The following is a 23354-nucleotide window of genomic DNA, read 5'->3' on the forward strand; positions in this document are numbered from 1 at the left end:
GCATGTCCCAACATTTTCCGGATATTTTCCGGAAATTTTCACGCATTTTCCGGATATTTTCCAGGGATTTTCCAGACATTTTCCACGGGTTTTCCGGAAATTTCCACGCATTTTCCGGATATTTTCCAGACATTTTCCGGATATTTCCCTGACAGCCTGAAAATGTCTGGAAAATCCCCGGGAAATGCTCGGAAAATCCCCGGAAAATGCGTGAAAATGTCCGGAAAATATCCGAACAATGCCTGGAAAATCCCCGGAAAATGCCTGAGAAATGTCCGGAAAATGTCTGGGAAATGCGTGGAAAATGACTGGAAAATCCCCGGAAAATGCCAGGGAAATGTCCGGAAAATGTCTGGAAAACATCCGGAAAATCCCCGGGAAATGCTCGGAAAATCCCTGGGAAATTCCCGGAAAATGCTTGGGAAATTACCGGAAAATGCCAGGGAAATGTCTGGAAAATATCCGGAAAATGCGTGGAAATGTCCGGATAAAGCGTGGAAAATGCCTGGAAAATCCCTGGAATATGTCTGGGTAATGCCTGGAAAATATCTGGAAAATATCCGGAAAATGCGTGAAAATGTCCGAAAAAAGCGTGGAAAATGCCCGGAAAATGCTCGGAAAATCCCCGGAAAACATCTGGAAAATGCGTGAAAATGTCCGGAAAAAGCGTGGAAAATGCCACTTCAAATTTGCGAAGTAATTAAAGCAGAAAACCAAAAAAGAAAAAGAAAGCTAAAATCTTTCATATTAAATGTATATGGGATATTCATATTTCATACTTAATGTATGGGAGGATTTAAAGATAATTTTTTTGATATTTCTCGATTTATTTTTAAAAATTTACTACGGCCATTTTACTCATTAGGTTAAGTACTTTCGATATCAGTTTAAAGTTTTTTGTTATCTGTAAAAGGGCTGATAGACGTAGGAACTTTAAAACCGCGGTTTTAAAGTTCGCGTACTTACTCGGCTCGACGTCGGTGACACACGCAAGAGCTTGGTCAGTAGCTTCTCGCGTGTCACCGATATCGAATGTCTCTATGTCATCAACAGAGGGAATTTTATGTTATTCAGGAATTAAATATCATTGAGATAATATTACTATACGTATGGAGGAGACACCACGAACAAAATCTGTGCGCCATTTTTTTGCTCTAAGTTTTAAAAATTATTATCTAGTTAGGTTCTTAGTTCTTACCGATGAAAGTTATTCCTTTGCACATTTCCGTATTATTTGTATTATTTGTGCAATATCGTAACACACACGAAGGCATATTTGATGCGTTTCACTTTAAAACCATTAAAAAAAACCGCTCAACATACGTCATGTGGCGTATGTTGAGCGGAACATAAGTGATGTAGGCGGTGTCGTCTCCATATATGTATATCTCAATGTTAAATATAGACATTTTTAATTTAATAACCAGCACTTATTTTTAAGTAAATAGCATTCTAACAAAATAAATGTTCAAAAATTGAAGGATATATTTTCGTTTTTACTATTATATTTTGAGGGTACTTTACAAAAAAAGAGCGTGTGCGCCGAGCCTACGCGTCAGGAGTGAAACTTCCTTGGCGGGATTCAAAAATACCTTCGCCCATATTCAATTATATTATATATTCATTCATATTAATTATATTAAATTATTTTCATAAAACTAAAAGAAGAAGACGAAATTAATTCAACTTTTGCACTTAGTAACACCTATTATAGCTAGACAGGCTAGGCTCGCGGCTCGCGGCGGTGACAGACGTGCGAGCGAAGGCGGGTTACGAGTAAAATTTCAAACATGTTGGATCGTCAACGAACTTACTCGACGGTTTTTAAGTACGCGTACTTGGGGTGACACACGAGCGAAAAAGGTCGTCGAGCCACAAGTTCGCGTACTTACTCGTACGTCTGTCACCCCTATAATACTTACGGAAATATCGCCTGTGCACACTTAACGATTACACCCTGTATAAAAAAAACTTGTTTATTACTTTTTGATATAGTATTATAGTTATACGGGTTTAATTTTTAACATTTAAATATTAATTGTAATCAGAAATCTCGGACTGAATAAATTATTTTAACTGTAATGGAGTTTTATTTAAATTTATACCTAAATATCTATCATGAATCTGGTATAGCTTGAGCAGGTATGTGCGGTGAGGCGGGAATCGGGTAAGAAAGAGCACGAGTTAGAAGTTAGAAAGACACTGAACGGTCGATACTCTTTCCCTCCTCGCAAAAGTATCTAAATGGTCAAAATTATATCCTACTAGCTTTCCGCTCGCGGCTTCGCCCGCATTTTCAAAGAAGAACCAGCATAGTTCCCGTTCCCGTGGTATTTCCGGGATAAAAACTATCCTATGTGTTAATCCCATTTACCCTCTATATGTGTGCTAAATTTCATTGTAATCCGTTCAGTAGTATTTGCGTGAAAGAGTAACAAACATCCATACATCCATACTTACAAACTTTCGCCTTTATAATAGTAGTAGGGTATAAATTGATATTTTTGCATCGCTGACCCAGAATTTACAACTAACAATAATGTAGAAATTATTTGCATCGCTTATGCATTAGGTATGATCATGGGTATGATGAAAATTTTATGACAAGTTTTCTAGAAAGTATGCTATTGTTGTATAAATGTATGAAATAGAAAATAAAAATGCAGAAATTTCATTAGTATTTTATTAAATAAGCGAATCTTGTAAATTAATTAAACCACAAGCTATAGTTATAACATCATCAAGAACTTTAACCAAACTTAAGTTAAGACAAGCATGTGGTTTTAACATGTTGAATTCACGTACCCGTCCTATCACTCGCTCTACGTGAATTCTCAAACTAGCTATTTGTTTGGTTTCTTGAGCTTCTGCTTTCGTTAGCTTACTACTTGGTGGCCGTACTAATTCCACACCCATTCTACTTAAAAATACTTCGACATGCTTAAATCCTCTATCTTCCATGACGCACACATTGGATTGCAAACATTTTGAAAAGTCTGAAGTTTCAACAATGCTTGTGTCTGTTATTCGACCTCCATAACCATAAGAAATATAGTTTATCAAACCATTAGGTGTATAGGATATAAGGTACTTAATGGTATTGGCTTTCTTGCAATCAGACCAGGAAAGCGCTTGATTTAAGGCATTAGAAGGTTTCTGTATTTCAATCTCTAAACAGTCTATTATGCAAGTCATATTACTGTATTTATCTGTAAAAGCCTGTGGTAAAAGCCATTGGTAGATTTTTTTTAATCAATTTATTATCTAATGGTACGATAAAAGGACGCATTACACTCGCTAAAATAGGTAAGTATATTTTTCAAAAAAAATTTGCCTGGATAAGTTTTATCAATTCCAAAGTCATCAGCAAGTTTACGGAATGAATTATTTAATAATGTGTTATTAATTTATGTGTATGTGTTTAAAAGCAGATTCAAAAAAATTGGTTGTTTGTAAAGTAGGTTTACGATCGAGATGTTTACGTGATTACATAATGCAGTGGCAGCGCTCGAGATGAGACGGGAGATCGGTCCGTCTCTCTCTCGTTATACCTGCGATCGCGCTCGTGAGGTTTTGGTGTGACACAAGTTTCTGAACATGTCACCCGACTAAAACGATTTTAAAAACGTTATCACGTTAAAATAAAACAACAAATTGATTTATCGTACATAATTTATTATCCCTATTTTACGCGTTTTATCCACTGGATAATATGACGCAGATTGATCTACTCAGTGTTGCCAAGTTCTAAAAATTACCCACAATATGTGTTATTTTTAGTACTTGGCAATAACTAAAGTTTTAACGGTAAAGATGATCAGCTTTAATATTAGCAGCTATTTCGCTTTCCCATTTGTCGCCGTTGGAAAGTAACTTTTCCTTATTGTAGAGAAGTTCTTCGTGAGTTTCGGTCGAGAACTCGAAGTTGGGGCCTTCCACAATCGCGTCTACGGGGCACGCCTCCTGTCGATTTAAAAAATATTTAATTAACCATGACGCAAACTTTAAATTTTACCTTCAACGCGCCTAACGATTTTTTTCTAAACTCACAATTTCAAGAACAATTGTCAATTTTAGTTGTAATGTTAACAGATTCAGTAAATTATAAGTACTAACTTATGATTTCGCAAAATAACCTATAAGTTAATTTTTATTATTTTCTATAAATTGTAAAAATGTGAAAAAATAAAACAAATACAAATAACAAACCTGACAGAAGCCGCAGTAGATGCACTTGGTCATGTCGATATCATAACGCGTCGTTCTTCGGGAACCGTCTTTGCGCTCCTCAGCTTCAATTGTAATAGCCTAAACAATAAACAAAATAATTTATAAATAATAATTATTTTATGAAACTAGCTGAAATCGGGACAACGTCTGTCACGTTGTCCCAATTTCACGCAAATTGTGAAACCCGTGAAGTTAAATTGACGTTAAAATTTTGCATATTATTAATTTGTAAGCATGTCCATTTTTCTGAAGGTTTTCTTTCACATAGATAACATCCTTCCCCAATACACAATAACTAACACATAAAAATAAGAGAAAAATGTGTGCGTGTACTAGTGTACACATGTAAGAAGTGAAACTTCTTTATGACCTTATTTTTTCAAAAAATAATTTACTATATGCAACTTTACAGAAATACGTCGAATCACGCGTGGTAGGGATAAAAACAAGATGGCGCGTAACGGAAAAATGTCACGCGTAACGAAAAAATGTTACACTAAATTTTTTTCCAACCCTGATAAAGTTTCACTTCAATTATTGGAATCGGTCCAGCCATTCACGCATATAGTCGTGACTCGTGGTCGTGACCAGGGGAATTTTATATATTACTAGCTTTCCGCCCGCGGCTTTGCCCGTGTTTTCAAAGAAAAACACGTTCCCGTAGGATTTCCGGGATAAAACCTATCCTATGTCCTTTCTCGGGTATCAAAATATCTCTATACCAGATTTCATGCAAATCGGTTCAGTAGTTAAGGCGTGATTGAGTAACAGACAGACAGACAGAGTTACTTTCGCATTTTTAATATTAGTATGGATATAGAGTACAACTTTTTCAGTACAAACTTAATAATTTTGAAATTTTCTAGCTTACCTGTGCAGGACAAATAGCTTCGCACAGCTTGCAAGCGATGCACCTCTCCTCCCCAGAGGGATAGCGCCGTAAAGCGTGTTCACCTCTGAAACGGGGCGAGAGAGGCCCCTTTTCAAAGGGATAGTTGATTGTCGCTGGCTCCTGGAAGATAATTTTTGAAGTGAAAACTTCTTTAGCGGCGTTGGGTATAAAATCTTAAACTCGCGTCAGGACACGTGGCCTGATCGAAAAAGCGTAAGACGGATGTTTCTTTTTTTTTAACCCTTATATTCCATGCGTAAGACGGATACCATTCCAAAATATCAAACATGCTGAACGTTAATAATCAAGTTTTCACTTCTCCCGGCACTCCCGGAACAACACGTCTTTTTTTTTACAGCATTTGTTATAAACCAACTTTATAAATAATGACAGGGCAGATACGAAGAAACTGTATTATGTTGATGAAAAAGAGTGTGATGACATCAATTGAAAAAGAAAAGATAATTAGTTAATATTGAAAGACAATTTCTATGAATGTGTAAATTGTGTAAATCAACTATTCATAAACTAACTACTCATAAACGGAAAAATAATATTGTTTTATTTCCCCCAATAACAATAACTTTCTATAACCACAAATACTTTCTATAACTGTGTGTGTGTGTGTTCAATATAACCACTGTATAGGCAAACAATCATGTTAAATTAAGTCATCAATACATAGTATAAAACAAAGTCGCTTTCTCTGTCCCTATGTCCAATTGTATGCTTAAATCATTAAAACTACGGAACGGATTTTGATGCGGTTTTTATTAATACATAGAGTGATTCAATAGGAAAGGTTTAGTGTATAATTTATAAGGTTTGTGACAAAGCGGGCGAAGCCGCGGCCGGTAAGCTAGTGTTCAAATAAAGAAAACACAAAAGCAAACTTTTACTTAAAAGTAAAGTAAAATAGAAAAAATAATTTTACCTTGAAAATATGAGCTAAAGTGACAGCAAAACCTCTAATCAACTCAGTCCAGAATATTGTCTGAGCGGCTCTATCAGTCATGGCCTTAAAGCTCATATCAGGGTCTTCAGCGTTCACATATTTGTAACCAGGCACTTCTGGTGGGTACACCTTCTCCACTCTGCCTTCACTTGGCGTGCTGTATTGCGCATGGCGAATAAGTGTACTGCCTGCGCAGGCCCGCACTGGAATTTTATATAAAATGTTAGTAGGCATTAAAGAGAAGGTATTGTTTAATTTCTGATTGATATATTGTGTGGAATACAGTAAAATAGATTATTGAATTTTTAATAGTCTATTGTAAAGCTTAATTCTTATCTTTTGAGATTCAAACATCTAATGTATTTATGTACGGACTGAATAAGCTCAAAACTACAATATACATTATAATAAATTCTTTACCATTAAAGTAGTAGTAGTAAAGTTACCATATTTACCGAGTCATTAATATAGACTACATAATATTGTTTTTCTCGGGTTAAGCAGGGAAAATAATTAACAAAAAAATATTTATTACTAAATATGTTTCAAACGTATTCGTGTTTTTCTATCAATGTAGGAAATTGAACTTTATATTTTCGTTTACTTTTTTATGGCTATAGACATTACAAATACGATATATTTTGAATAAAATATTATCTTGATAAATACGTCGAAAGTAAATCAATAATAGGTTATATTAAGTTGCGTAACAAAACAATAATGGAATCTGAAGGTAACAGTACGATAAATGTATATAATTACCTCGAGATGATACTGAAAAGATTTTAGCAAGGGACATTTTTTATCTTTTCTTCTAAATTGCGAATTAAATTCAAGATCGCAATTTCTCAGTACATATTGTCAATGTCACTAACAAGTAATTGTATACTCTTTGGTCACTAAAAGTTAAAACAATGTCAAAAGTCAAAACATCATGTTGGATACACGTACTGTATCATCCTGTGGTATCATCGTTGAAATAATTTTTCATAAAGAGCTAATTTCATTTTAATCAATTATCGTCATCATTTTCACTTCAGTCTTTGAAAGATTCACTGGGTATATTGTTTAATTGGAATTCATTTCGAAATACAAGCTACTGCAGTTTGGAAAAAAAATCTATTTTGAAGGTAAATCTATTTGCAGGTACTGCGTTATCTGTGTGCGATACCGATGCATATCGGGATGTGAACTGTCAAATGTCAAAACATTGTATAGAAGTGACGTTTACAAATTTTGTTATAGTGTCTTTAATTTTGCAAAAATTTGCCACGCATAATGGGAGATGCACAAAATGCGGATATAGAAACAGGCCAAACAAGTCCTGGGGAAGAAGTCCAACCGGAAGTGGTAAGGCACTCAAATTCTTTACATATATGTTTGTATCTGCAGTATGACTAAACATTGCTTCTCACAGGACCGGCGCCTATTTGGCGGGCTAGAATTCCAAGTATCCGAAGTTGTGGGACGATTAGAAGCTGTAGTAAATGCCCAAGATTCCCAAGATGCAGCGGACGAAGAGAAAAAGCCGGAACTGCGGAAAGTCAGTGGTAGTGTGTTTGAACCGGAAGAAATGGCTATGGACGAGATATTGAAGGTTTTAGAGGATCTGGTGCTGAAGACAGACCCTAGTTGCGAAAATACGGACCCGCCTTTACTGCCGACAGATTCCGTGACTCGTGCAGCCATTCTATCGCACAGTATTTCAGCATTATTTGGAAGATTGGAAAGGAGTCATGCAGCCAGACTTGGTGCTCATATAGCGAGTGAAACGACTCTTTGGATGTCACACATGTTTAGGTAAGCATTTTATACTATGAACATAAAACATCATCTGTTAAATCAATTGACCTTCCAGGCAATTAGAAATTATGACATCCAATAAGACTAATGAAGTTCCAAGAAATACATGTTCAACTTAGTATATCTAAGTAATATTAACATAAGTAAAAAAAGGCATATAGAATGGTCCTATTCACATAAATAAGGAATTTATTGAGCAGGAAAATAAATTAAGTGACAAACAATTCCTTACTTATGTATGTAGTATGTACCAGTAAAGACTATTAATAATTCGGACTCTATTCATTATATTCTATCATCAAAACAACAGCTCTCATTTCTATGAATATTTATTATCAAATTTTATCAGTAAAATCAATACTATAAAGATATGTACTGTTAATGATTATTATCTGAGTATGTTACATTAAATAAAACACACATTTGACAGGAAACATTTATTATAAATTTGATGTAACAGTTTTAATCAATTGATAAGAATTTGTAATTAAGCCTTATCATAAACTATTAAAGTTTTTAATGCTTTGATCATTTCATGGAAATATTTTTTGATATATGTTTTCATTTAATATTTTTTTATGAATTTACAATACAAACAATTAATAATGCTACAATGACAATGGCATTCTTTTAAATGTTTATTAAACATGGCATTCAGAATGAATTTTCTTAATAACAAATATTTTTACTGATACTTTTAGATGACTTCATTTTTTTGATAGCAATTGATGAAAAATTATATGGGTATCTTTATTAGATGAGCAAACAAAAAAAAATTATTTACTGTCCATACATTTCTACAAGAACCGTACAAAAAGTCTAGGTCTAGGTTTGAATACAGTTTTTAGGATGTACTGCTCCTTAAAAAAATACTTTTGTTTGGCATCCCTGAAATAAATATGGTGGTTTATTGTTAAATACCACACAGTATTAAAAAAAAAAACTTTAAAAATATGATAAAACATAAGGTACTCAATTTTGACTTATGTACTTCAAAAATAATTCCAGGTTATCAGATTACAGTGCCTATTATCACCAAGAGCAATTAGAAGGTCTGGTGAGAGTCACAAGGATGCTGCTCCACCACAGGTACCCACGGTATTTGGAAGACGGAGGTAAGACACTCTTTAACACAGACTTTCATTAAGTCAAATAGTAAAATTTTAAGCTACTTATATTTTTTATTTAATCAAAGATGTATTTACCTGTATTTTTTGCTTTTCGAAAGTATTCAGGTTTTCATTCATGTTTTTGAAATTAAAAAATCATCTTTAATTCTAAAATGTCGTAAGCGCCAAATGACGTAATTGTGGACTTAATTTTTTCGTATGCTAGTTTAAATTTAAAAAAGAAATACTAAACATGGTAATAATAGCAAAATGAATAAAGTTTTTTTTGGCATGGTCCTTTACTGATATATTTTTGTTGTTAATTCCATATTAAAAATCTATTTCAGCGTTAGCATTTGCAAGCCGGCTACCGTGCATCTACAGCTGTGTGGCCAGTCCGCTGGGCGTGGTGCAGCACTTGTGCAGGCAGCTGGGTCTGCCGCTGGCCTGTGTGCGGCCTGTTCCTGTGGATGTTGCAGGTGTGTTATATTGCATCTACAGCTGTGTGGCCAGTCCGCTTGACTAATTTCATAAATTATAACTTATGTGTTGCTGACATCGCTACAAATAATTTGAGTGTAGGCAAGTATTGCAATGATTATAATTAAAGGTCCTTTGAGTTCACTCATGAACAATTTTTATTTTGTCTCACATATTTTATTGTCTCAATTCCAAACAAATCTAGATTTACGATGTTTCTGTGAGTTTCATCTGCACCTTAAAATGTTGAATTATTTTTATTTAATTTCTATATATTAATAAACCTTCCAGGTCGAGGCATGGACACAGAAGCGCTAGACAAGCTATGCGAAGAGGACATAACCAGTAATCGAACCCCGCTACTCGTGCTCGGCGAGGTGGGAGGCCCACCGCTGGGCGCTGGGTCGATATTGGGCCCTCTGGCTGATGTGTGCAAGAAACGAAACATGCATTTACATGTTAGGGGACATGCGTTGGCGTTACCGGCTGCGCTTAATAGAGATCAGGTAAAAAATAATCCGTAATTTACGCCTTTTAAAACAATATTAAAAAGCGTAAATAACTAAAAAAAAATAAGAAGAAAAAACCATTGTCCGTCAATTAAATTTGAGTTTGTTAAATGCCCAAAGATTTATATTTTTGCAAGCCAAGGTCTTTGAATGGTTTTAAAATTGAGAAATAAATTTAACAAAAGGAGGCAAAACCTTATTCTCATTGAAATATTCACATTAATTTATTTTGGCTCATATTTAAAAAGCTTGTGAAAGCTTGTGTGCAGCTGGGCAGCAATTTCATGAACATTAATAATAATAACAATTTTGTTTCAGACATACAACATAGCAGATTCTGTCACATTAACACCCGGGTTGTGGTTTGGCGTGCCCGGCTTGCCGACTGTTGTATCCTTTACTTAAAACTTATAAGTGCTAAAAACAGATTTTCTGAACAAGAACAGAGTTGGATTCGTTTTGATTGTAGCACTACTAAATAGATCAATTGCAATGTAGAAATCTACATAATTTTCTTTAACCTATTAATTCAGACATTTTATAGAGCCCCAGAACCAATAACAGCCAACGATCACTCTAAAGGCGTGAATGCGGTAAATTTTTATTTTTGCTATTGTATTTTTTGTTACATTCACAATTTTTTACTCCCTATAAACATCTTTTCCATTTCGCGACATGGTCGCGTAGTAAAGTAACTTTAGAAAAAATATTATCGTTAAGGCGCGTTTACATTGCATGGCGCGGTACTTAGGAATTTTTTTTTTCATTTTTCAAGTATTTAAGCTATTGCATAGCTTCTATCGCGGGCCTTCAGCGCGGGGACCGAATCGAGAAATTCCGTAACGAAAAAACCTCACGCTCCCCACTCCGACGGGCTCGGAGGTGTGGCTTGAAGGCATAGCATGCAATAGCTTTACCGCGGCAGTCCCCGAGTGCCACACGTCTTTTTGAAGTGAAAACTTCTTTAGCGGCGTTGAGCAATTTTTCTGTAATGGGTATAAAATCTTAAACTCGCGTCAGGACACGTGACCTGATCAAAAAAGCGTAAGACGGATGGATATCAAACATGCTTAACGTTAATAATCAAGATTTCACTTCTGCCGGCACTCCCGGAGTGCAACCCGTCTTTTTTTTTATTAATAATACACTGTGATATACAAGAGATTGCTGTTTGAGCGATAAGACCGCCCTGTTGTGCTGTTTGACTTTATATTGTTTATTCTCATTGTTAATTTTCTGTGGAGCACAATAAAGAATTTTTATTTGGTTGTTTGTATTATAACTCAGGCCCCGGAATCACAGACACAATAGAAAATCTATTGTGTCGTGGACCGATCAGGCCGTTCGGGGCTCAATGGGTTAATTTATTTGGGTATTAAGACGATACACAAAAAAAAATCCACTGCTTGGCGGGCGGAGTCTAATAGCTCGCTATCGCGAACGCGGGTGTGCGCGAAGTCATTCTTGCATACTCGCCGCGCTGCCGCTGGCCGACTCGGGACAAACATGTATGGAGTCGTCATACAGTTATAATATTGTTATACATATATTTAATTGTTGATTTATTGGTTTTATTTTCTTGCTTATAAACACAAAATTATCTTCTTTTTAACAACTACTTAGACATTATTAATAATTATTAATTATTATTATTTCTAAGTAGTTGTTTACTTTATTACAAAATAATACAGGTTATAAATAATCTTTAAAATAACAAAAAATATTGTTACTCTGAAAAAATGAAATGGTACCTAATTACGCGGACTACTGAATTGATTTAGATAGAATTTGATGCTGACGTAGATATTACATCATGCCCAGAAATGAAAGGTACTATTTCTGAAAGAAGTTATAAACCCTAATTCTTCTCAGTCAAAGTCAAGAGTGGAAGATATCGCTAATACAGTAAAACTGATGCGAAACTTTGGATGTTAATTTGTATATTTTTTTGTTAGTTGTTACTTAATCACGTCAAGACTACATTACCAATTTTGATAAAATATAGCTAATTGCCTGGATTTACACATAGGATACTTTTTATCCGAACTGAACACTTCTGTGGGATAAAACAGGATTCACGATATAACCTAATTCCACGCGGGCAAAGCCGCGGTCGGAATGATATTTTTTTAAATAAAAAAATTGTTTAAAAAAAACACAAAATATATTGACGCATGTATTTATTTTTTGCACTCTATTATAATTGTAATTATTCATTACAAATAATCAAAATAAAATAGCCAGAACAAAGTTAGGCCCTGGTAGGATAGGTAGGCAGGTACAGCAATGTGAGACGAACACTGGCTTATTTATACCAATAATAATGTATTATAAACATTAAATTAAGTTTACTTTCTAACAACAAAAATACATAATATTAGCTAATGTGAAAACGAATCAACCAATCATCCCACAACAATGAAATGTGCACACAAATATTCATCCAAATCGGTTCATGTGATTAGGAGGAGTGACTGCAGCGCCATCCTCCGGGCCCAATTGTGTTTCCAGATCACCCAGGAACTCAATTTAATATAGGTACTTACACAAAATTTTTCGAAATGAAAACTCACATTACTATGTAAATATGAATATAAACCGGTTTTAGTACTAAGCAATTTCCCGCACAGGTGTAGTAAGTATAAATGAAATAAATATCAACATCAAATTCTTTATACAACATACTTATCTACCACCTACTAAGAAATTCTTGAAATTTTTTCGTATTTTTTTTAAATATAATACTACTCCAACGAGCTCCTGTTCCATAATTCCATATTACGTCCACCATACTTCCACTAAGTTCACCATGATTTTTTATTTCTTTGCACTTTGTTGCTTTTTGCTAAAAATGGAATCATGCGATAAAACCAGTAGAGCGTTGATAACATACATTTTTGACTGAATAAAGGTACTTACGAAGGAGTGGGTTCACATTGTGAACAATCAGTGGGTTTATTTTTCTTCTGGATTCCGGATTTCTGAAAAGATTATTTATGCTATAAATGAAAAAATCTTACACATTCGTTATGTACTTAAAACAGGGGTACATATCAAACATCGTCTATAATACAATTATCATCAAATTTAAAATAAAACCAACTTACTTCATTAATTTGTTCCAATTGTAAGCATTATTTTTCCTCCAACCTTTATGTTTCTTCTTCTTATTTTCTTTATTGTCCCCATTTGTCTCATTTTGTCTTATCGTGTTGTCACCCTTTTTTACGATTGCGCAAGCGACACAAGTTCCCCGTGTGACGGCCGTAGCGGGAATGACTCGTGCAGCGATCGGGGTAGGAAGGTACAGGGCGGCTCTCGCTATATTGGCTGGTCAGGCGCTAATTTCAAGTATTTCTTGTTTATTTCAAAACCATCGCATATTTCAAAATTCTAACACGGTAGACGTATAGGTTGTATATTTTATAGTTAATATCCAAAAAGTCGTAACTTTACGTTTGTTATTTTGAAGATGCCAGAGATTAAAAAAAAATAACAATGAGAACTTTGTATTTTTTTTCTATCGAGAAAATATCATGGAATCATGTTTCTAAAACGGTAGACGTATTGTGTTACTATTGAACTTTCTTGTCAAGAATTTTCATCACGACAACTTTAATAATATAAAAATTACGAAGGTTTAAAAAGGGCCGTAAATGTTAGAAAAATTAATTCATCACCTTAATCCACCCCAGGCGGGCAGCCGCGAAGGCACGCTGTGCGTAGTGGCCGGGCTGTGCAGTGGAGCAGCCCGACTCAGCGCACTACCGCTGTGGACGTGCGCGCGGGCCGCCGGCGCGACGCGGCTCGCCGCGCGGCTGGACGCGGCGTTCCGCTCCGCGCGCGCCGCGCGTGCGCTGCTCGCGAGCGCCGGCCTGCGACTGCTGGTGAGTGTGGACGTGCGCGTGTGTGGCACTAGCTGGCTGGGGAATACGAGCGCAACGGTGTGCGTGTGTGCGTGACGCTAGCAGGAGGATACAAGCGCTACATGTGTGTGTGCGTGACGGCTACAGGTGTAACTCGCGTACACATTACTGTGTGCGTGATGCTTACAGATGTAATGTTACACACGCAACGCAAAATCGCAAGGCCTATCCAATACCTAACCAAAATTTACTGAGATTAGACGCAGTGTTCTGTCGTAGTAATTTTATTAAAGTTTTGTTTGTCTGTTATGAATTACACTGATAAAAATTTAACTGAATTTTTATAAAATTATATAATGTGTCCTTTTCAGAGTGAAAGACCGGGAGGAGATGAACCACCAAACGTAGACATAGTGGTATGTAACTTTTACAAATAGTATTTCAAATTTTCTCTGTAGTTTATTATGGCAAAAATATTTTTTTAAATTACTTACTAGAAAATATTTTTTTTGTGTTCTTTGCTTTCTTTTACCCTGCTCTGTAAAAAAATATTTTTTTTTGTACTAGGAAGCAATAAGCCAAGCGTCAGCATGTGTAGCCTTTCAATTCGCGCCCCCCGGCGTGGAGAAACCACCGCCGTATTACGACAAACTTAATTCCTGGCTCGGTCAAGTGTTACAACGGGAAGCGGATATGGTAAGATATCTTTGATTATTATGAAATTATTTTTTTGAGCACTTCTGCACCAGAGAGTATTTGGTTAATTGAAAATAAAACATTTAGTGGTTCATTTTTAGTGATTATGGAAAATTTTCAGTGATTTATATGTAAATTTCTACTTATTTAGTGATTTAAAAAAAAGTGTTTTTCAAATTGTGACAACAAGCTGGGAGCAACAGAGTTGACATTGATAACTCTAATAATATTATATCCAATATGTTTCACATTCATATAGCTGTTCAAAGTATGTGACGAAATAAAATAAACACTCATTTCACGCATTAGATGAATTTAATCTGTCTTACCACAAAAAACTAAAAACAGGGTTTAACTTTAAGCGCGGGTTTTCTTAAATTTGGTTTTGTCGTATTTCACATAGACAACTATTAAAGTGCCAGATCCCTGGTTTAAAGTTAGACTGTGTTTAACCCATTGAGTCCCGAACGGCCCGATCGGTCCACGACACAATAGATTTTCTATTATGTCTGTGATTCCGGGGCCTGAGTTATTAAATTGTTTTGCGGTAAGACCATACTTGTTTCATTTGGTATCGCCGTATACTGTGAATAAATGATTTCCAGATCCACATAGAGGTATGCGAGACGGAAGCATACGGCGTGGTGCTCCGCTACTGCCCGCTAGAGGGCTCTTTGCTGGAGGAGGACAAGCTGGACACATGGGCTGGCGTGGTGGAGGCGCAGCTGCACGTGCTGCACGCCACCGTGGCGCTGCGCGAGCCCTTCCAGGCGCGCGTGGCGCGGCACCCCGCGCTGCGGCTCGTGCACGTGCCTGGGTGGGCCGGTGAGTCAATGTTCTGGATGCTTCTAGAAGGTGTTAGAAGGATTAGTGTTGCGGTTGGTGCACGCGCTCCGCAGTGGCGTGGAGCTATGGAGTGCTCGCGAACGTTCTAGAAGTTTCTAGAACGTGGGTCTGGTGCGCATGCTCCGCAAGTTTGTTAAGTGTTCTACATTGAGATAATATTACTAAGTATACGTATGGAGGAGACACCACGAACAAAATCTGTGCGCCATTTTTTTGCTCTAACTAAGTTTTAAAAATTATTATCTAGTTAGGTTCTTACCGATGAAAGTTATTCCTTTGCACATTTCCGTATTATTTGTATTATTTGTGCAATATCGTAACACGCACGAAGGCATATTTGATGCGTTTCACTTTAAAACCATTAAAAAAAACCGCTCAACATACGTCATGTGGCGTATGTTGAGCGGAACATAAGTGATGTAGGGGGTGTCGTCTCCATACATATATGGAGACGACACCGCGATATCTCAATGGTGTTCTAGAAATTTTTAGAAGGAATAGCCGCAAGGCTGCGGCTGGTGCATGTGCTCCGCGGGGCCGCTGAGTGCGCAATTGTAATTGAAAGTTCAAGAAGCTTCCTGCTGCACCTATAATGTGCATGCACCAATTAAATTAATAATGTTTTAAAATATGAAGAAATTTATAAACTGAAGAAATCACAAAAATTGTAGGCGGTGTCTTCTCCATACGTAGTAATAGTATCTCAATAATTTCAACAGGTCTCGGCGGTGTACGATACATTCCACCGGGCTGGGAAGACGCACCAACAGAAGAATTGAACTCGTTAAACAGAAAGCTGGTGCACACGCTGCGTGCGACGGACGGCGCGTTTTCCTGCGGAGAGGGGGAGGATGGCATGTTTTGTGTTAGGTATGGAGTTTTGGAGACTTTTTTTTAACTTTTTTGTCCGAAAAATATAAGGTATAATTGACCTTTTTTGTACTGGTTAGGATCGTAGAATACAAAGAGTTATTGTGCTTTTAACCTAATATTGAGATTTTTTAGTAATTAAAAAATGGTGCAGAAGTCATAAATTAATCGGATTTAAGTAGTAAATTGTTGAAAACAACTTGTGTTACAATATTTATAAATGCAAGTAAAGATATTTTTATCTTTACTTGACATATTATAATAAATAGAAAATAATATATGTATTTAAAAGCTAAGATTGTGTAACATAAGAGATATTAAAACATTGAATACTTAATTCCAGGTTTGGAATGGTAACAGCGGACACGGATGTAGATGAATTGTTGGATTTAGTTTTATCTGCTGGTAAAGAAGTGGAAGAGAGTTCGAAGGTCCTCACTGATATGACTGAAGTATTGAAAAAAGGTATAATCACTTTAATTATGTATCTAAATATTACGTAACACTAATAAAAAACTGACATTTTTTTGGTGTGTTCATATTTCCGAAAAAAAAAACAATTTTGTGCCAATTGTCTATTTTTTTTTTTGTATTACGGAGACTTCTGATCATCTGTTTTTTGGTATTGTCGTAAACCTTGATAAATTTATTTTTTTCTGGATTTTTACATGGACATATTTTTTATGTTTTTTTCCGAATCTGAGCGACGAAAAGTTCCTTTTATGCAGATTAGTTTTTCTGGGATTCTAGGGTATACCCTAATAATGATAGATTAATGCTGCAAAAAGACACGATATATCGTGTCTTTTTGCAGCATTAATCTTCTTGCAAAGTTGTCTGATATTCCTAAGATCCTTTTCTTTTCAATATGTGTAGAATTTCAGGTGAGCCTTTTTTTCTTGCACTATTGTTTGCGCACCTCATGACGTCACAATCCAATTCCAGGTATAGAAGCGGCACAAGAGGAGCTAGAACGCGAAGCATGGCAAGAGGGTCTCCTCCGGCGCGTGCCGGTAGTGGGGCGCGTGGTGTCGTGGTGGGCGCCGCCCGCACAGCCCGCCGGCCGCCGCCTGCTGCTCACGCACGGCACGCTGCAGAGCACGCGCGATGTGTACAGGTGAGTGTGCAGTGTGCAGTGTGCAGTGTGCAGTGTGCCGGTAGTGGGGCGCGTGGTGTCGTGGTGGGCGCCGCCCGCACAGCCCGCCGGCCGCCGCCTGCTGCTCACGCACGGCACGCTGCAGAGCACGCGCGATGTGTACAGGTGAGTGTGCAGTGTGCAGTGTGCAGTGTGCAGTGTGCCGGTAGTGGGGCGCGTGGTGTCGTGGTGGGCGCCGCCCGCACAGCCCGCCGGCCGCCGCCTGCTGCTCACGCACGGCACGCTGCAGAGCACGCGCGATGTGTACAGGTGAGTGTGCAGTGTGCAGTGTGCAGTGTGCAGTGTGCCGGTAGTGGGGCGCGTGGTGTCGTGGTGGGCGCCGCCCGCACAGCCCGCCGGCCGCCGCCTGCTGCTCACGCACGGCACGCTGCAGAGCACGCGCGATGTGTACAGGTGAGTGTGCAGTGTGCAGTGTGCAGTGTGCAGTGTGCCGGTAGTGGGGCGCGTGGTGTCGTGGTGGGCGCCGCCCGCACAGCCCGCCGGCCGCCGCCTGCTGCTCACGCACGGCACGCTGCAGAGCACGCGCGATGTGTACAGGTGAGTGTGCAGTGTGCAGTGTGCAGTGTGCAGTGTGCCGGTAGTGGGGCGCGTGGTGTCGTGGTGGGCGCCGCCCGCACAGCCCGCCGGCCGCCGCCTGCTGCTCACGCACGGCACGCTGCAGAGCACGCGCGATGTGTACAGGTGAGTGTGCAGTGTGCAGTGTGCAGTGTGCAGTGTGCCGGTAGTGGGGCGCGTGGTGTCGTGGTGGGCGCCGCCCGCACAGCCCGCCGGCCGCCGCCTGCTGCTCACGCACGGCACGCTGCAGAGCACGCGCGATGTGTACAGGTGAGTGTGCAGTGTGCAGTGTGCAGTGTGCAGTGTGCCGGTAGTGGGGCGCGTGGTGTCGTGGTGGGCGCCGCCCGCACAGCCCGCCGGCCGCCGCCTGCTGCTCACGCACGGCACGCTGCAGAGCACGCGCGATGTGTACAGGTGAGTGTGCAGTGTGCAGTGTGCAGTGTGCAGTGTGCCGGTAGTGGGGCGCGTGGTGTCGTGGTGGGCGCCGCCCGCACAGCCCGCCGGCCGCCGCCTGCTGCTCACGCACGGCACGCTGCAGAGCACGCGCGATGTGTACAGGTGAGTGTGCAGTGTGCAGTGTGCAGTGTGCAGTGTGCCGGTAGTGGGGCGCGTGGTGTCGTGGTGGGCGCCGCCCGCACAGCCCGCCGGCCGCCGCCTGCTGCTCACGCACGGCACGCTGCAGAGCACGCGCGATGTGTACAGGTGGGCGTGTTCTTTAATTTTTATAATTTTTATTGAAGTGAAAACTTCTTTAGCGGCGTTGAGCACTTTTTCTGTAATGGGTATAAAATCTTAAACTCGCGTCAGGACACGTGACCTGATCGAAAAAGCGTAAGACGGATGGATATCAAACATGCTCAACGTTAATAATCAAGTTTTCACTTCTGTCGGCACTCCCGAAGTGCAACCCGTCTTTTTTTTATGCTATAGGATAGCAAACGAGCAGACGCGTCGCCTGGTGTTAAGCGATACACGCCGCCTATAAGCATCCACTCCTCTGAGAAGTGGATATGTTGCTGTCCTCAAAGGGATTTGGAAGGAGTTAGGTAGAAAGGGCGAGGATGGGAGGGAAGGAGAGGATGGGTTGGGGATGGAAAGGGATGTGGGCCTCCAGACCCCTCACTCTCAAGAAGCCCTTTTTGCTTACATCGAGAGACAACCACACAAAAAAAAATAGACGGGTTGCACTCCGGGAGTGCCGGCAGAAGTGAAAACTTGATTATTAACGTTGAGTATGTTTGATATCCATCCGTCTTACGCTTTTTCGATCAGGTCACGTGTCCTGACGCGAGTTTAAGATTTTATACCCATTACAGAAAAAGTGCTCAATGCCGCTAAAGAAGTTTTCACTTCTTAAACCACTCGAGTCATTCGTTCGTCGACCGTTACCCAGTGCACATCTATCACAAGCTTACTATAGTGATAGATGTGCACAATTGTTACAAATCAAGTGATTGTGTGGAGACCTTTGTGCTCTCTTTTAAAACAATGTCAGAGCCTGACGCTACATAAGACGCTTTTATGATGTAAACAGTAGTTTTACAATCTAACACTTTTAATATTATTTTCAGCTGCGTAAAAAGAGACAAGCAAGACGAGCCTGCGCGTGCGCACTCACCTACACGGCAAGAGACATCGGAATAACACATTATGCTACACACACATGCCAAAGGCGCTAAGTTAGTGTTAAGTTATCACCTCTAGGTGTAAAATTTCGTCACGATGATAAAAGTGAATATGAAACAAGTGAAAAAAATATGTCAAAATTGATTTCTCGTAAGCGTAGTGAGGGGTTACTGACATGTCTCATAGCAGTACTTCTTCCAGTGTGAGAGAGGGATGGCGCTATAGAGGTCGTCTAGCTCTGTCCCTGTCTCACACTGGAAATAGTATTGGTTAACTACTGCCTTGTAGTATGTACGTATCCTTAAAATTTAAATTAACGTTTTCTGATGAGTGAGATGTTATTCTGTTTTGCTTTTTCTGAGTGATGCTTTATTTCTAGAAGTTTCGTAAGATAAAAGAAAATTTACGGCATACGTCATACTTAGGGGACAGAAAAAATAGTAAAAGTAATTCAATAGTTTTAATTTTCAACGTATAAATGCAGCAACGTATATGCTGTATCCAAAATATTAATTTATCGTGAATTTTTTTTGTATATATAAAAAAAACAATAATATTTACTTAAAATTAAAATAATTTTAATATTAATAATTGAATAATATTTAAATGTGATATTTCTCCCAGTTCCCGTCTTTTTTAGAAATATTATGAAGATGAAATAAGTTCGTATAGAATATTATGTTCTGTCCTTATGATTACAATATTTTGCCAAAATTTCAATGCATTACCATAATACGTAATATTCTCTAATTTTTTTGGCTGGTATTATCTAAAGATGTGTATTGACTATAATTATTATATGATCGTAATATTCCGTGAACCCTACTTCTTGCCTTTTATTCAATCTTTAGTAATCATGATTACCTACATTGGAATAATATGGCATTGTAATAGTCATTTGATGCAAATAATTATAATGTTCTAAAATTTAGACTATATTATATTGTATAAAAACAGTTCAGTTAGTTTCAAATTAGACGATTAAGAGAGAATAAAGATAATTTAATTATTATTTCCTTTGGTCGCTTTTGTCAAAACCGTTTGGTGACGTCATCCAGTCATAGTTTTAATAAACTTAAAGATAATTATTACTCTTTCACGCAAAAGTAGTTTAATCGTTTAAAAATGAGCAGTATTTATGATTTTTTGTGTAAGAAACAAACATTATGAATTTGTCTGACATGATAGACATAGACAGTTTAAAACTTTTCTAGTAGAGTTACCTTCAGAAGGATTGTTACATTGCTATAAAAATTAATAAATAATATTCATAGACCATTTTCTTTGAATTTCCACTGAACATAAAAGAAAACCATACTATTTCTGAAAATTATTTTTTTTTTAGATTATAACCTAAGTTTTGATTTCGCTGAGAGTTTTGTAGTTATAGTGATAAGATTAATTCAGTAAATAGATACAATACATTTTAATATAATTATGCAGCATATTAGCATTTATTTATTTCAATACTTAAAAATGCAATGTTAGTGTACTGATTGAATTTTTTTTTTTAATTTTCGTGAATTAAGTGATATTTGGATTTTGTGGTCATGAAAATATTATGGAACCATTATAGTATTATGATTTTTAAGTAAATTGGGTGATTAAAATAAATGTTTTCTATTCATTCGTTTGATTTTGATTATTATAAAAGAAAACATTACGTTACGATCACATTTTTTTCAAAATAACTCCTAATGAATAACTCCAGACACCAATGTATATTATATTTCATTTTTACATAAATAAAAGTATTCGTCACATTCACAAATAAGGTAGATTTAGTTTTAGCATTAATATCGCAATTTATGTTCAAATAATATTTTATTAATTAGAAAAATATGTAATCTAGATGAGCTAGAGGCAGCTTTTTTAAGATTAGCACACATTAGGAAAGAAAATATGTAAAGTAAAGTATGAAAAGTTCTTATTTTTTTGTCTCTTACAAACTTAACTTTTGCCTTAAATATGCTTTCTTATGCCTGTAAATAATCATGGTGTCATAAAACAGTATTACTTCCAATGTGGGAAAGAGATGGCGCTAGAGGACCTATATAAATAGCGCTGTCCTTTTTCCACACTGGAATTTGGCTTTAATACATCATGGTAACTAACATGATGTGTGTTAACCTTTTAAAGCAATATGATGTAAAATATAGATTCATCCAATCACAACTTTACACGCACATGTTACATTGTAAATAAAAACATAAAATAATAAAAAAGCGGTTTAATATTGTATAAACATGGTAATAACATCACTGCATAATGCATATTATAACACAATGAAGGCAGAAAACTATATTGCCATACTTAACTACAGAATAATAATAATAACATTTTTTGTTAGAAATGAGAATATTAAAAATGAATACCAAAATTGTAATATTATGTGATTTCTGTCATTGATTTTATTTAACGAAATAATTTTATTTTGTAATTAATTCAATTATTTTTCTTCAATATTTTTTAAACTTTAACGACTGGGCCATTGACTTGAAAAAATGTATAGAATTAGTATTGATTATAATTTAGGTATATTTTCTGTGAAGTTACTTGCTAAGCGCTAAATATATGAACCACAATGCATACTCCATTTAAAATATGGTCCTATACTTGCATTTAATTTCTTAAACATAAAAAAATATTAATTATTCTTATGCATACAAATTTTAAGACTACCTTGTAAGTATTTTCTTATGTCTAATTTTCACGAGTTAGTTTTATTATTGTAATTAAAAAACATGTTTTCAAAACATCGGGTAATTTCAATCAGGTTTTAAACCCGTTAAAATATTGAATTTTTAGAGTGCCTCATGTTATTCGTACAAATTTTTTGCTTAACTTTTCAAATGTGTTTTTCTTTAGTTAATAAAATGTTCAAAATAAATTGCTTCCTAACGAATTGTAGCATTTCATGCGTGATTGAAAATGTATGCAATTTTGATACTGTAGTCTGATTGGTCATTTATTTATTGTAATTAGTTTAAGGTATTATGAGATAATGAGAATAAAATTATCCAATGTTATTTGTTTGTTTTATTTTTAACCTTTTTTGTACCCTATCTATACCTACTAATATTATAAAGCTGAAGAGTTTGTTTGTTTGAACGCGCTAATCGCAAAAACTACTGGTCCGATTTGAAAAATTATTTCCGTGTTAGATAGCCCATTTATCGAGTAAAGCTATAGGCTATATATCATTACGCTAAGACCAACAGAAGCGGAATCACGTGGGTGAAACCACGAATCGAATATAGTCTATAATATAAAAATGAAACGCATTTGTTGCTAAGCACATAATAGGATACAGTCGGATCAGGGAGAAAGATTTTAAGTATGATATTTTTAGGGTTTTAGGGAACAAATGTAGGAATATTAGATCTCTCATTAAAGCCGTTTTCTAATTACGTAAATGTCACATAGTTGTAGCCTCACTCATTCCTAAATAAGAATTATAATGAACTAGAGGTCCGCCCCGGCTTCGCCCGTGGTACATATTTCGCAATAAAAGGTAGCCTATGTCTCTCAGTTTCTCGGGTATCAAAATATCTCCATACCAAATTTCATGCAAATTGGTTCAGTAGTTTAAGCGTGATTGAGTAACAGACAGACAGACAGAGTTACTTTCGCATTTATAATATTAGTATGGATTATTGATTAGATATAGAATCTTGTTTAAAGGGAATCTTGTATAAAAGTGACATACTTCAACATAAGGGGCATTGAGATGTATCACTTTTTTTCGCTGATCGATTAGA

The 23354-nt window shown here is 37.0% G+C and overlaps 2 protein-coding genes and 1 pseudogene across 2 annotated transcripts; 1 reads left to right on the forward strand and 2 right to left on the reverse strand.

The window, feature by feature from the left end:
- Nucleotides 1-2685: 2685 nt before the first annotated feature.
- Nucleotides 2686-3709, reverse strand: LOC149486789 (uncharacterized; annotated as a pseudogene).
- LOC149486790 (NADH-ubiquinone oxidoreductase subunit 8-like) lies at nucleotides 3655-6951 on the reverse strand. Its single transcript, XM_089698436.1, has 5 exons — nucleotides 6840-6951; nucleotides 6057-6280; nucleotides 5102-5242; nucleotides 4210-4308; nucleotides 3655-3963 (listed from the first exon to the last, which is right to left on the reverse strand). Exons 1-5 carry the CDS (start codon nucleotides 6874-6876, stop codon nucleotides 3802-3804), a joined length of 663 nt encoding a protein of 220 aa, XP_089554562.1. The 5' UTR covers nucleotides 6877-6951; the 3' UTR covers nucleotides 3655-3801.
- A 321-nt stretch (nucleotides 6952-7272) lies between these two features.
- On the forward strand, nucleotides 7273-22622 carry LOC149486791 (pyridoxal-dependent decarboxylase domain-containing protein 1). The gene is made up of 15 exons (XM_089698527.1): nucleotides 7273-7427; nucleotides 7495-7877; nucleotides 8889-8995; nucleotides 9337-9468; nucleotides 9761-9975; nucleotides 10297-10368; nucleotides 10512-10571; nucleotides 13674-13865; nucleotides 14216-14260; nucleotides 14412-14540; nucleotides 15146-15365; nucleotides 16106-16256; nucleotides 16600-16721; nucleotides 17202-17373; nucleotides 19539-22622. Exons 1-15 carry the CDS (start codon nucleotides 7356-7358, stop codon nucleotides 19609-19611), a joined length of 2145 nt encoding a protein of 714 aa, XP_089554653.1. The 5' UTR covers nucleotides 7273-7355; the 3' UTR covers nucleotides 19612-22622.
- The last annotated feature ends 732 nt before the right edge of the window (nucleotides 22623-23354 follow it).

This window comes from Colias philodice, chromosome 8, assembly GCF_061535455.1.
Source record: "Colias philodice isolate Cphi_HAF_F1 chromosome 8, ilColPhil1 Martin Lab GWU primary, whole genome shotgun sequence".
NCBI classification, from domain to species: domain Eukaryota; kingdom Metazoa; phylum Arthropoda; class Insecta; order Lepidoptera; family Pieridae; genus Colias; species Colias philodice.

Excerpts from the sequence above, each read along its gene's own strand:
- LOC149486790 (XM_089698436.1), bottom strand. The coding sequence starts at position 6,876 with ATGTCCCTTGCTAAAATCTTTTCAGTATCATCTCGAG. Across the intron at positions 5,243-6,056 it reads CTTTAGCTCATATTTTCAAG|GAGCCAGCGACAATCAACTA; the intron begins GTAAAATTATTT and ends ATTATCTTCCAG. Across the intron at positions 3,964-4,209 it reads TCTACTGCGGCTTCTGTCAG|GAGGCGTGCCCCGTAGACGC; the intron begins GTTTGTTATTTG and ends TTAAATCGACAG.
- LOC149486791 (XM_089698527.1), top strand. The coding sequence starts at position 7,356 with ATGGGAGATGCACAAAATGCGGATATAGAAACAGGCCAAACAAGTCCT. Across the intron at positions 10,572-13,673 it reads ACTCTAAAGGCGTGAATGCG|GCGGGCAGCCGCGAAGGCAC; the intron begins GTAAATTTTTAT and ends AATCCACCCCAG. Across the intron at positions 13,866-14,215 it reads GCGCCGGCCTGCGACTGCTG|AGTGAAAGACCGGGAGGAGA; the intron begins GTGAGTGTGGAC and ends TGTCCTTTTCAG.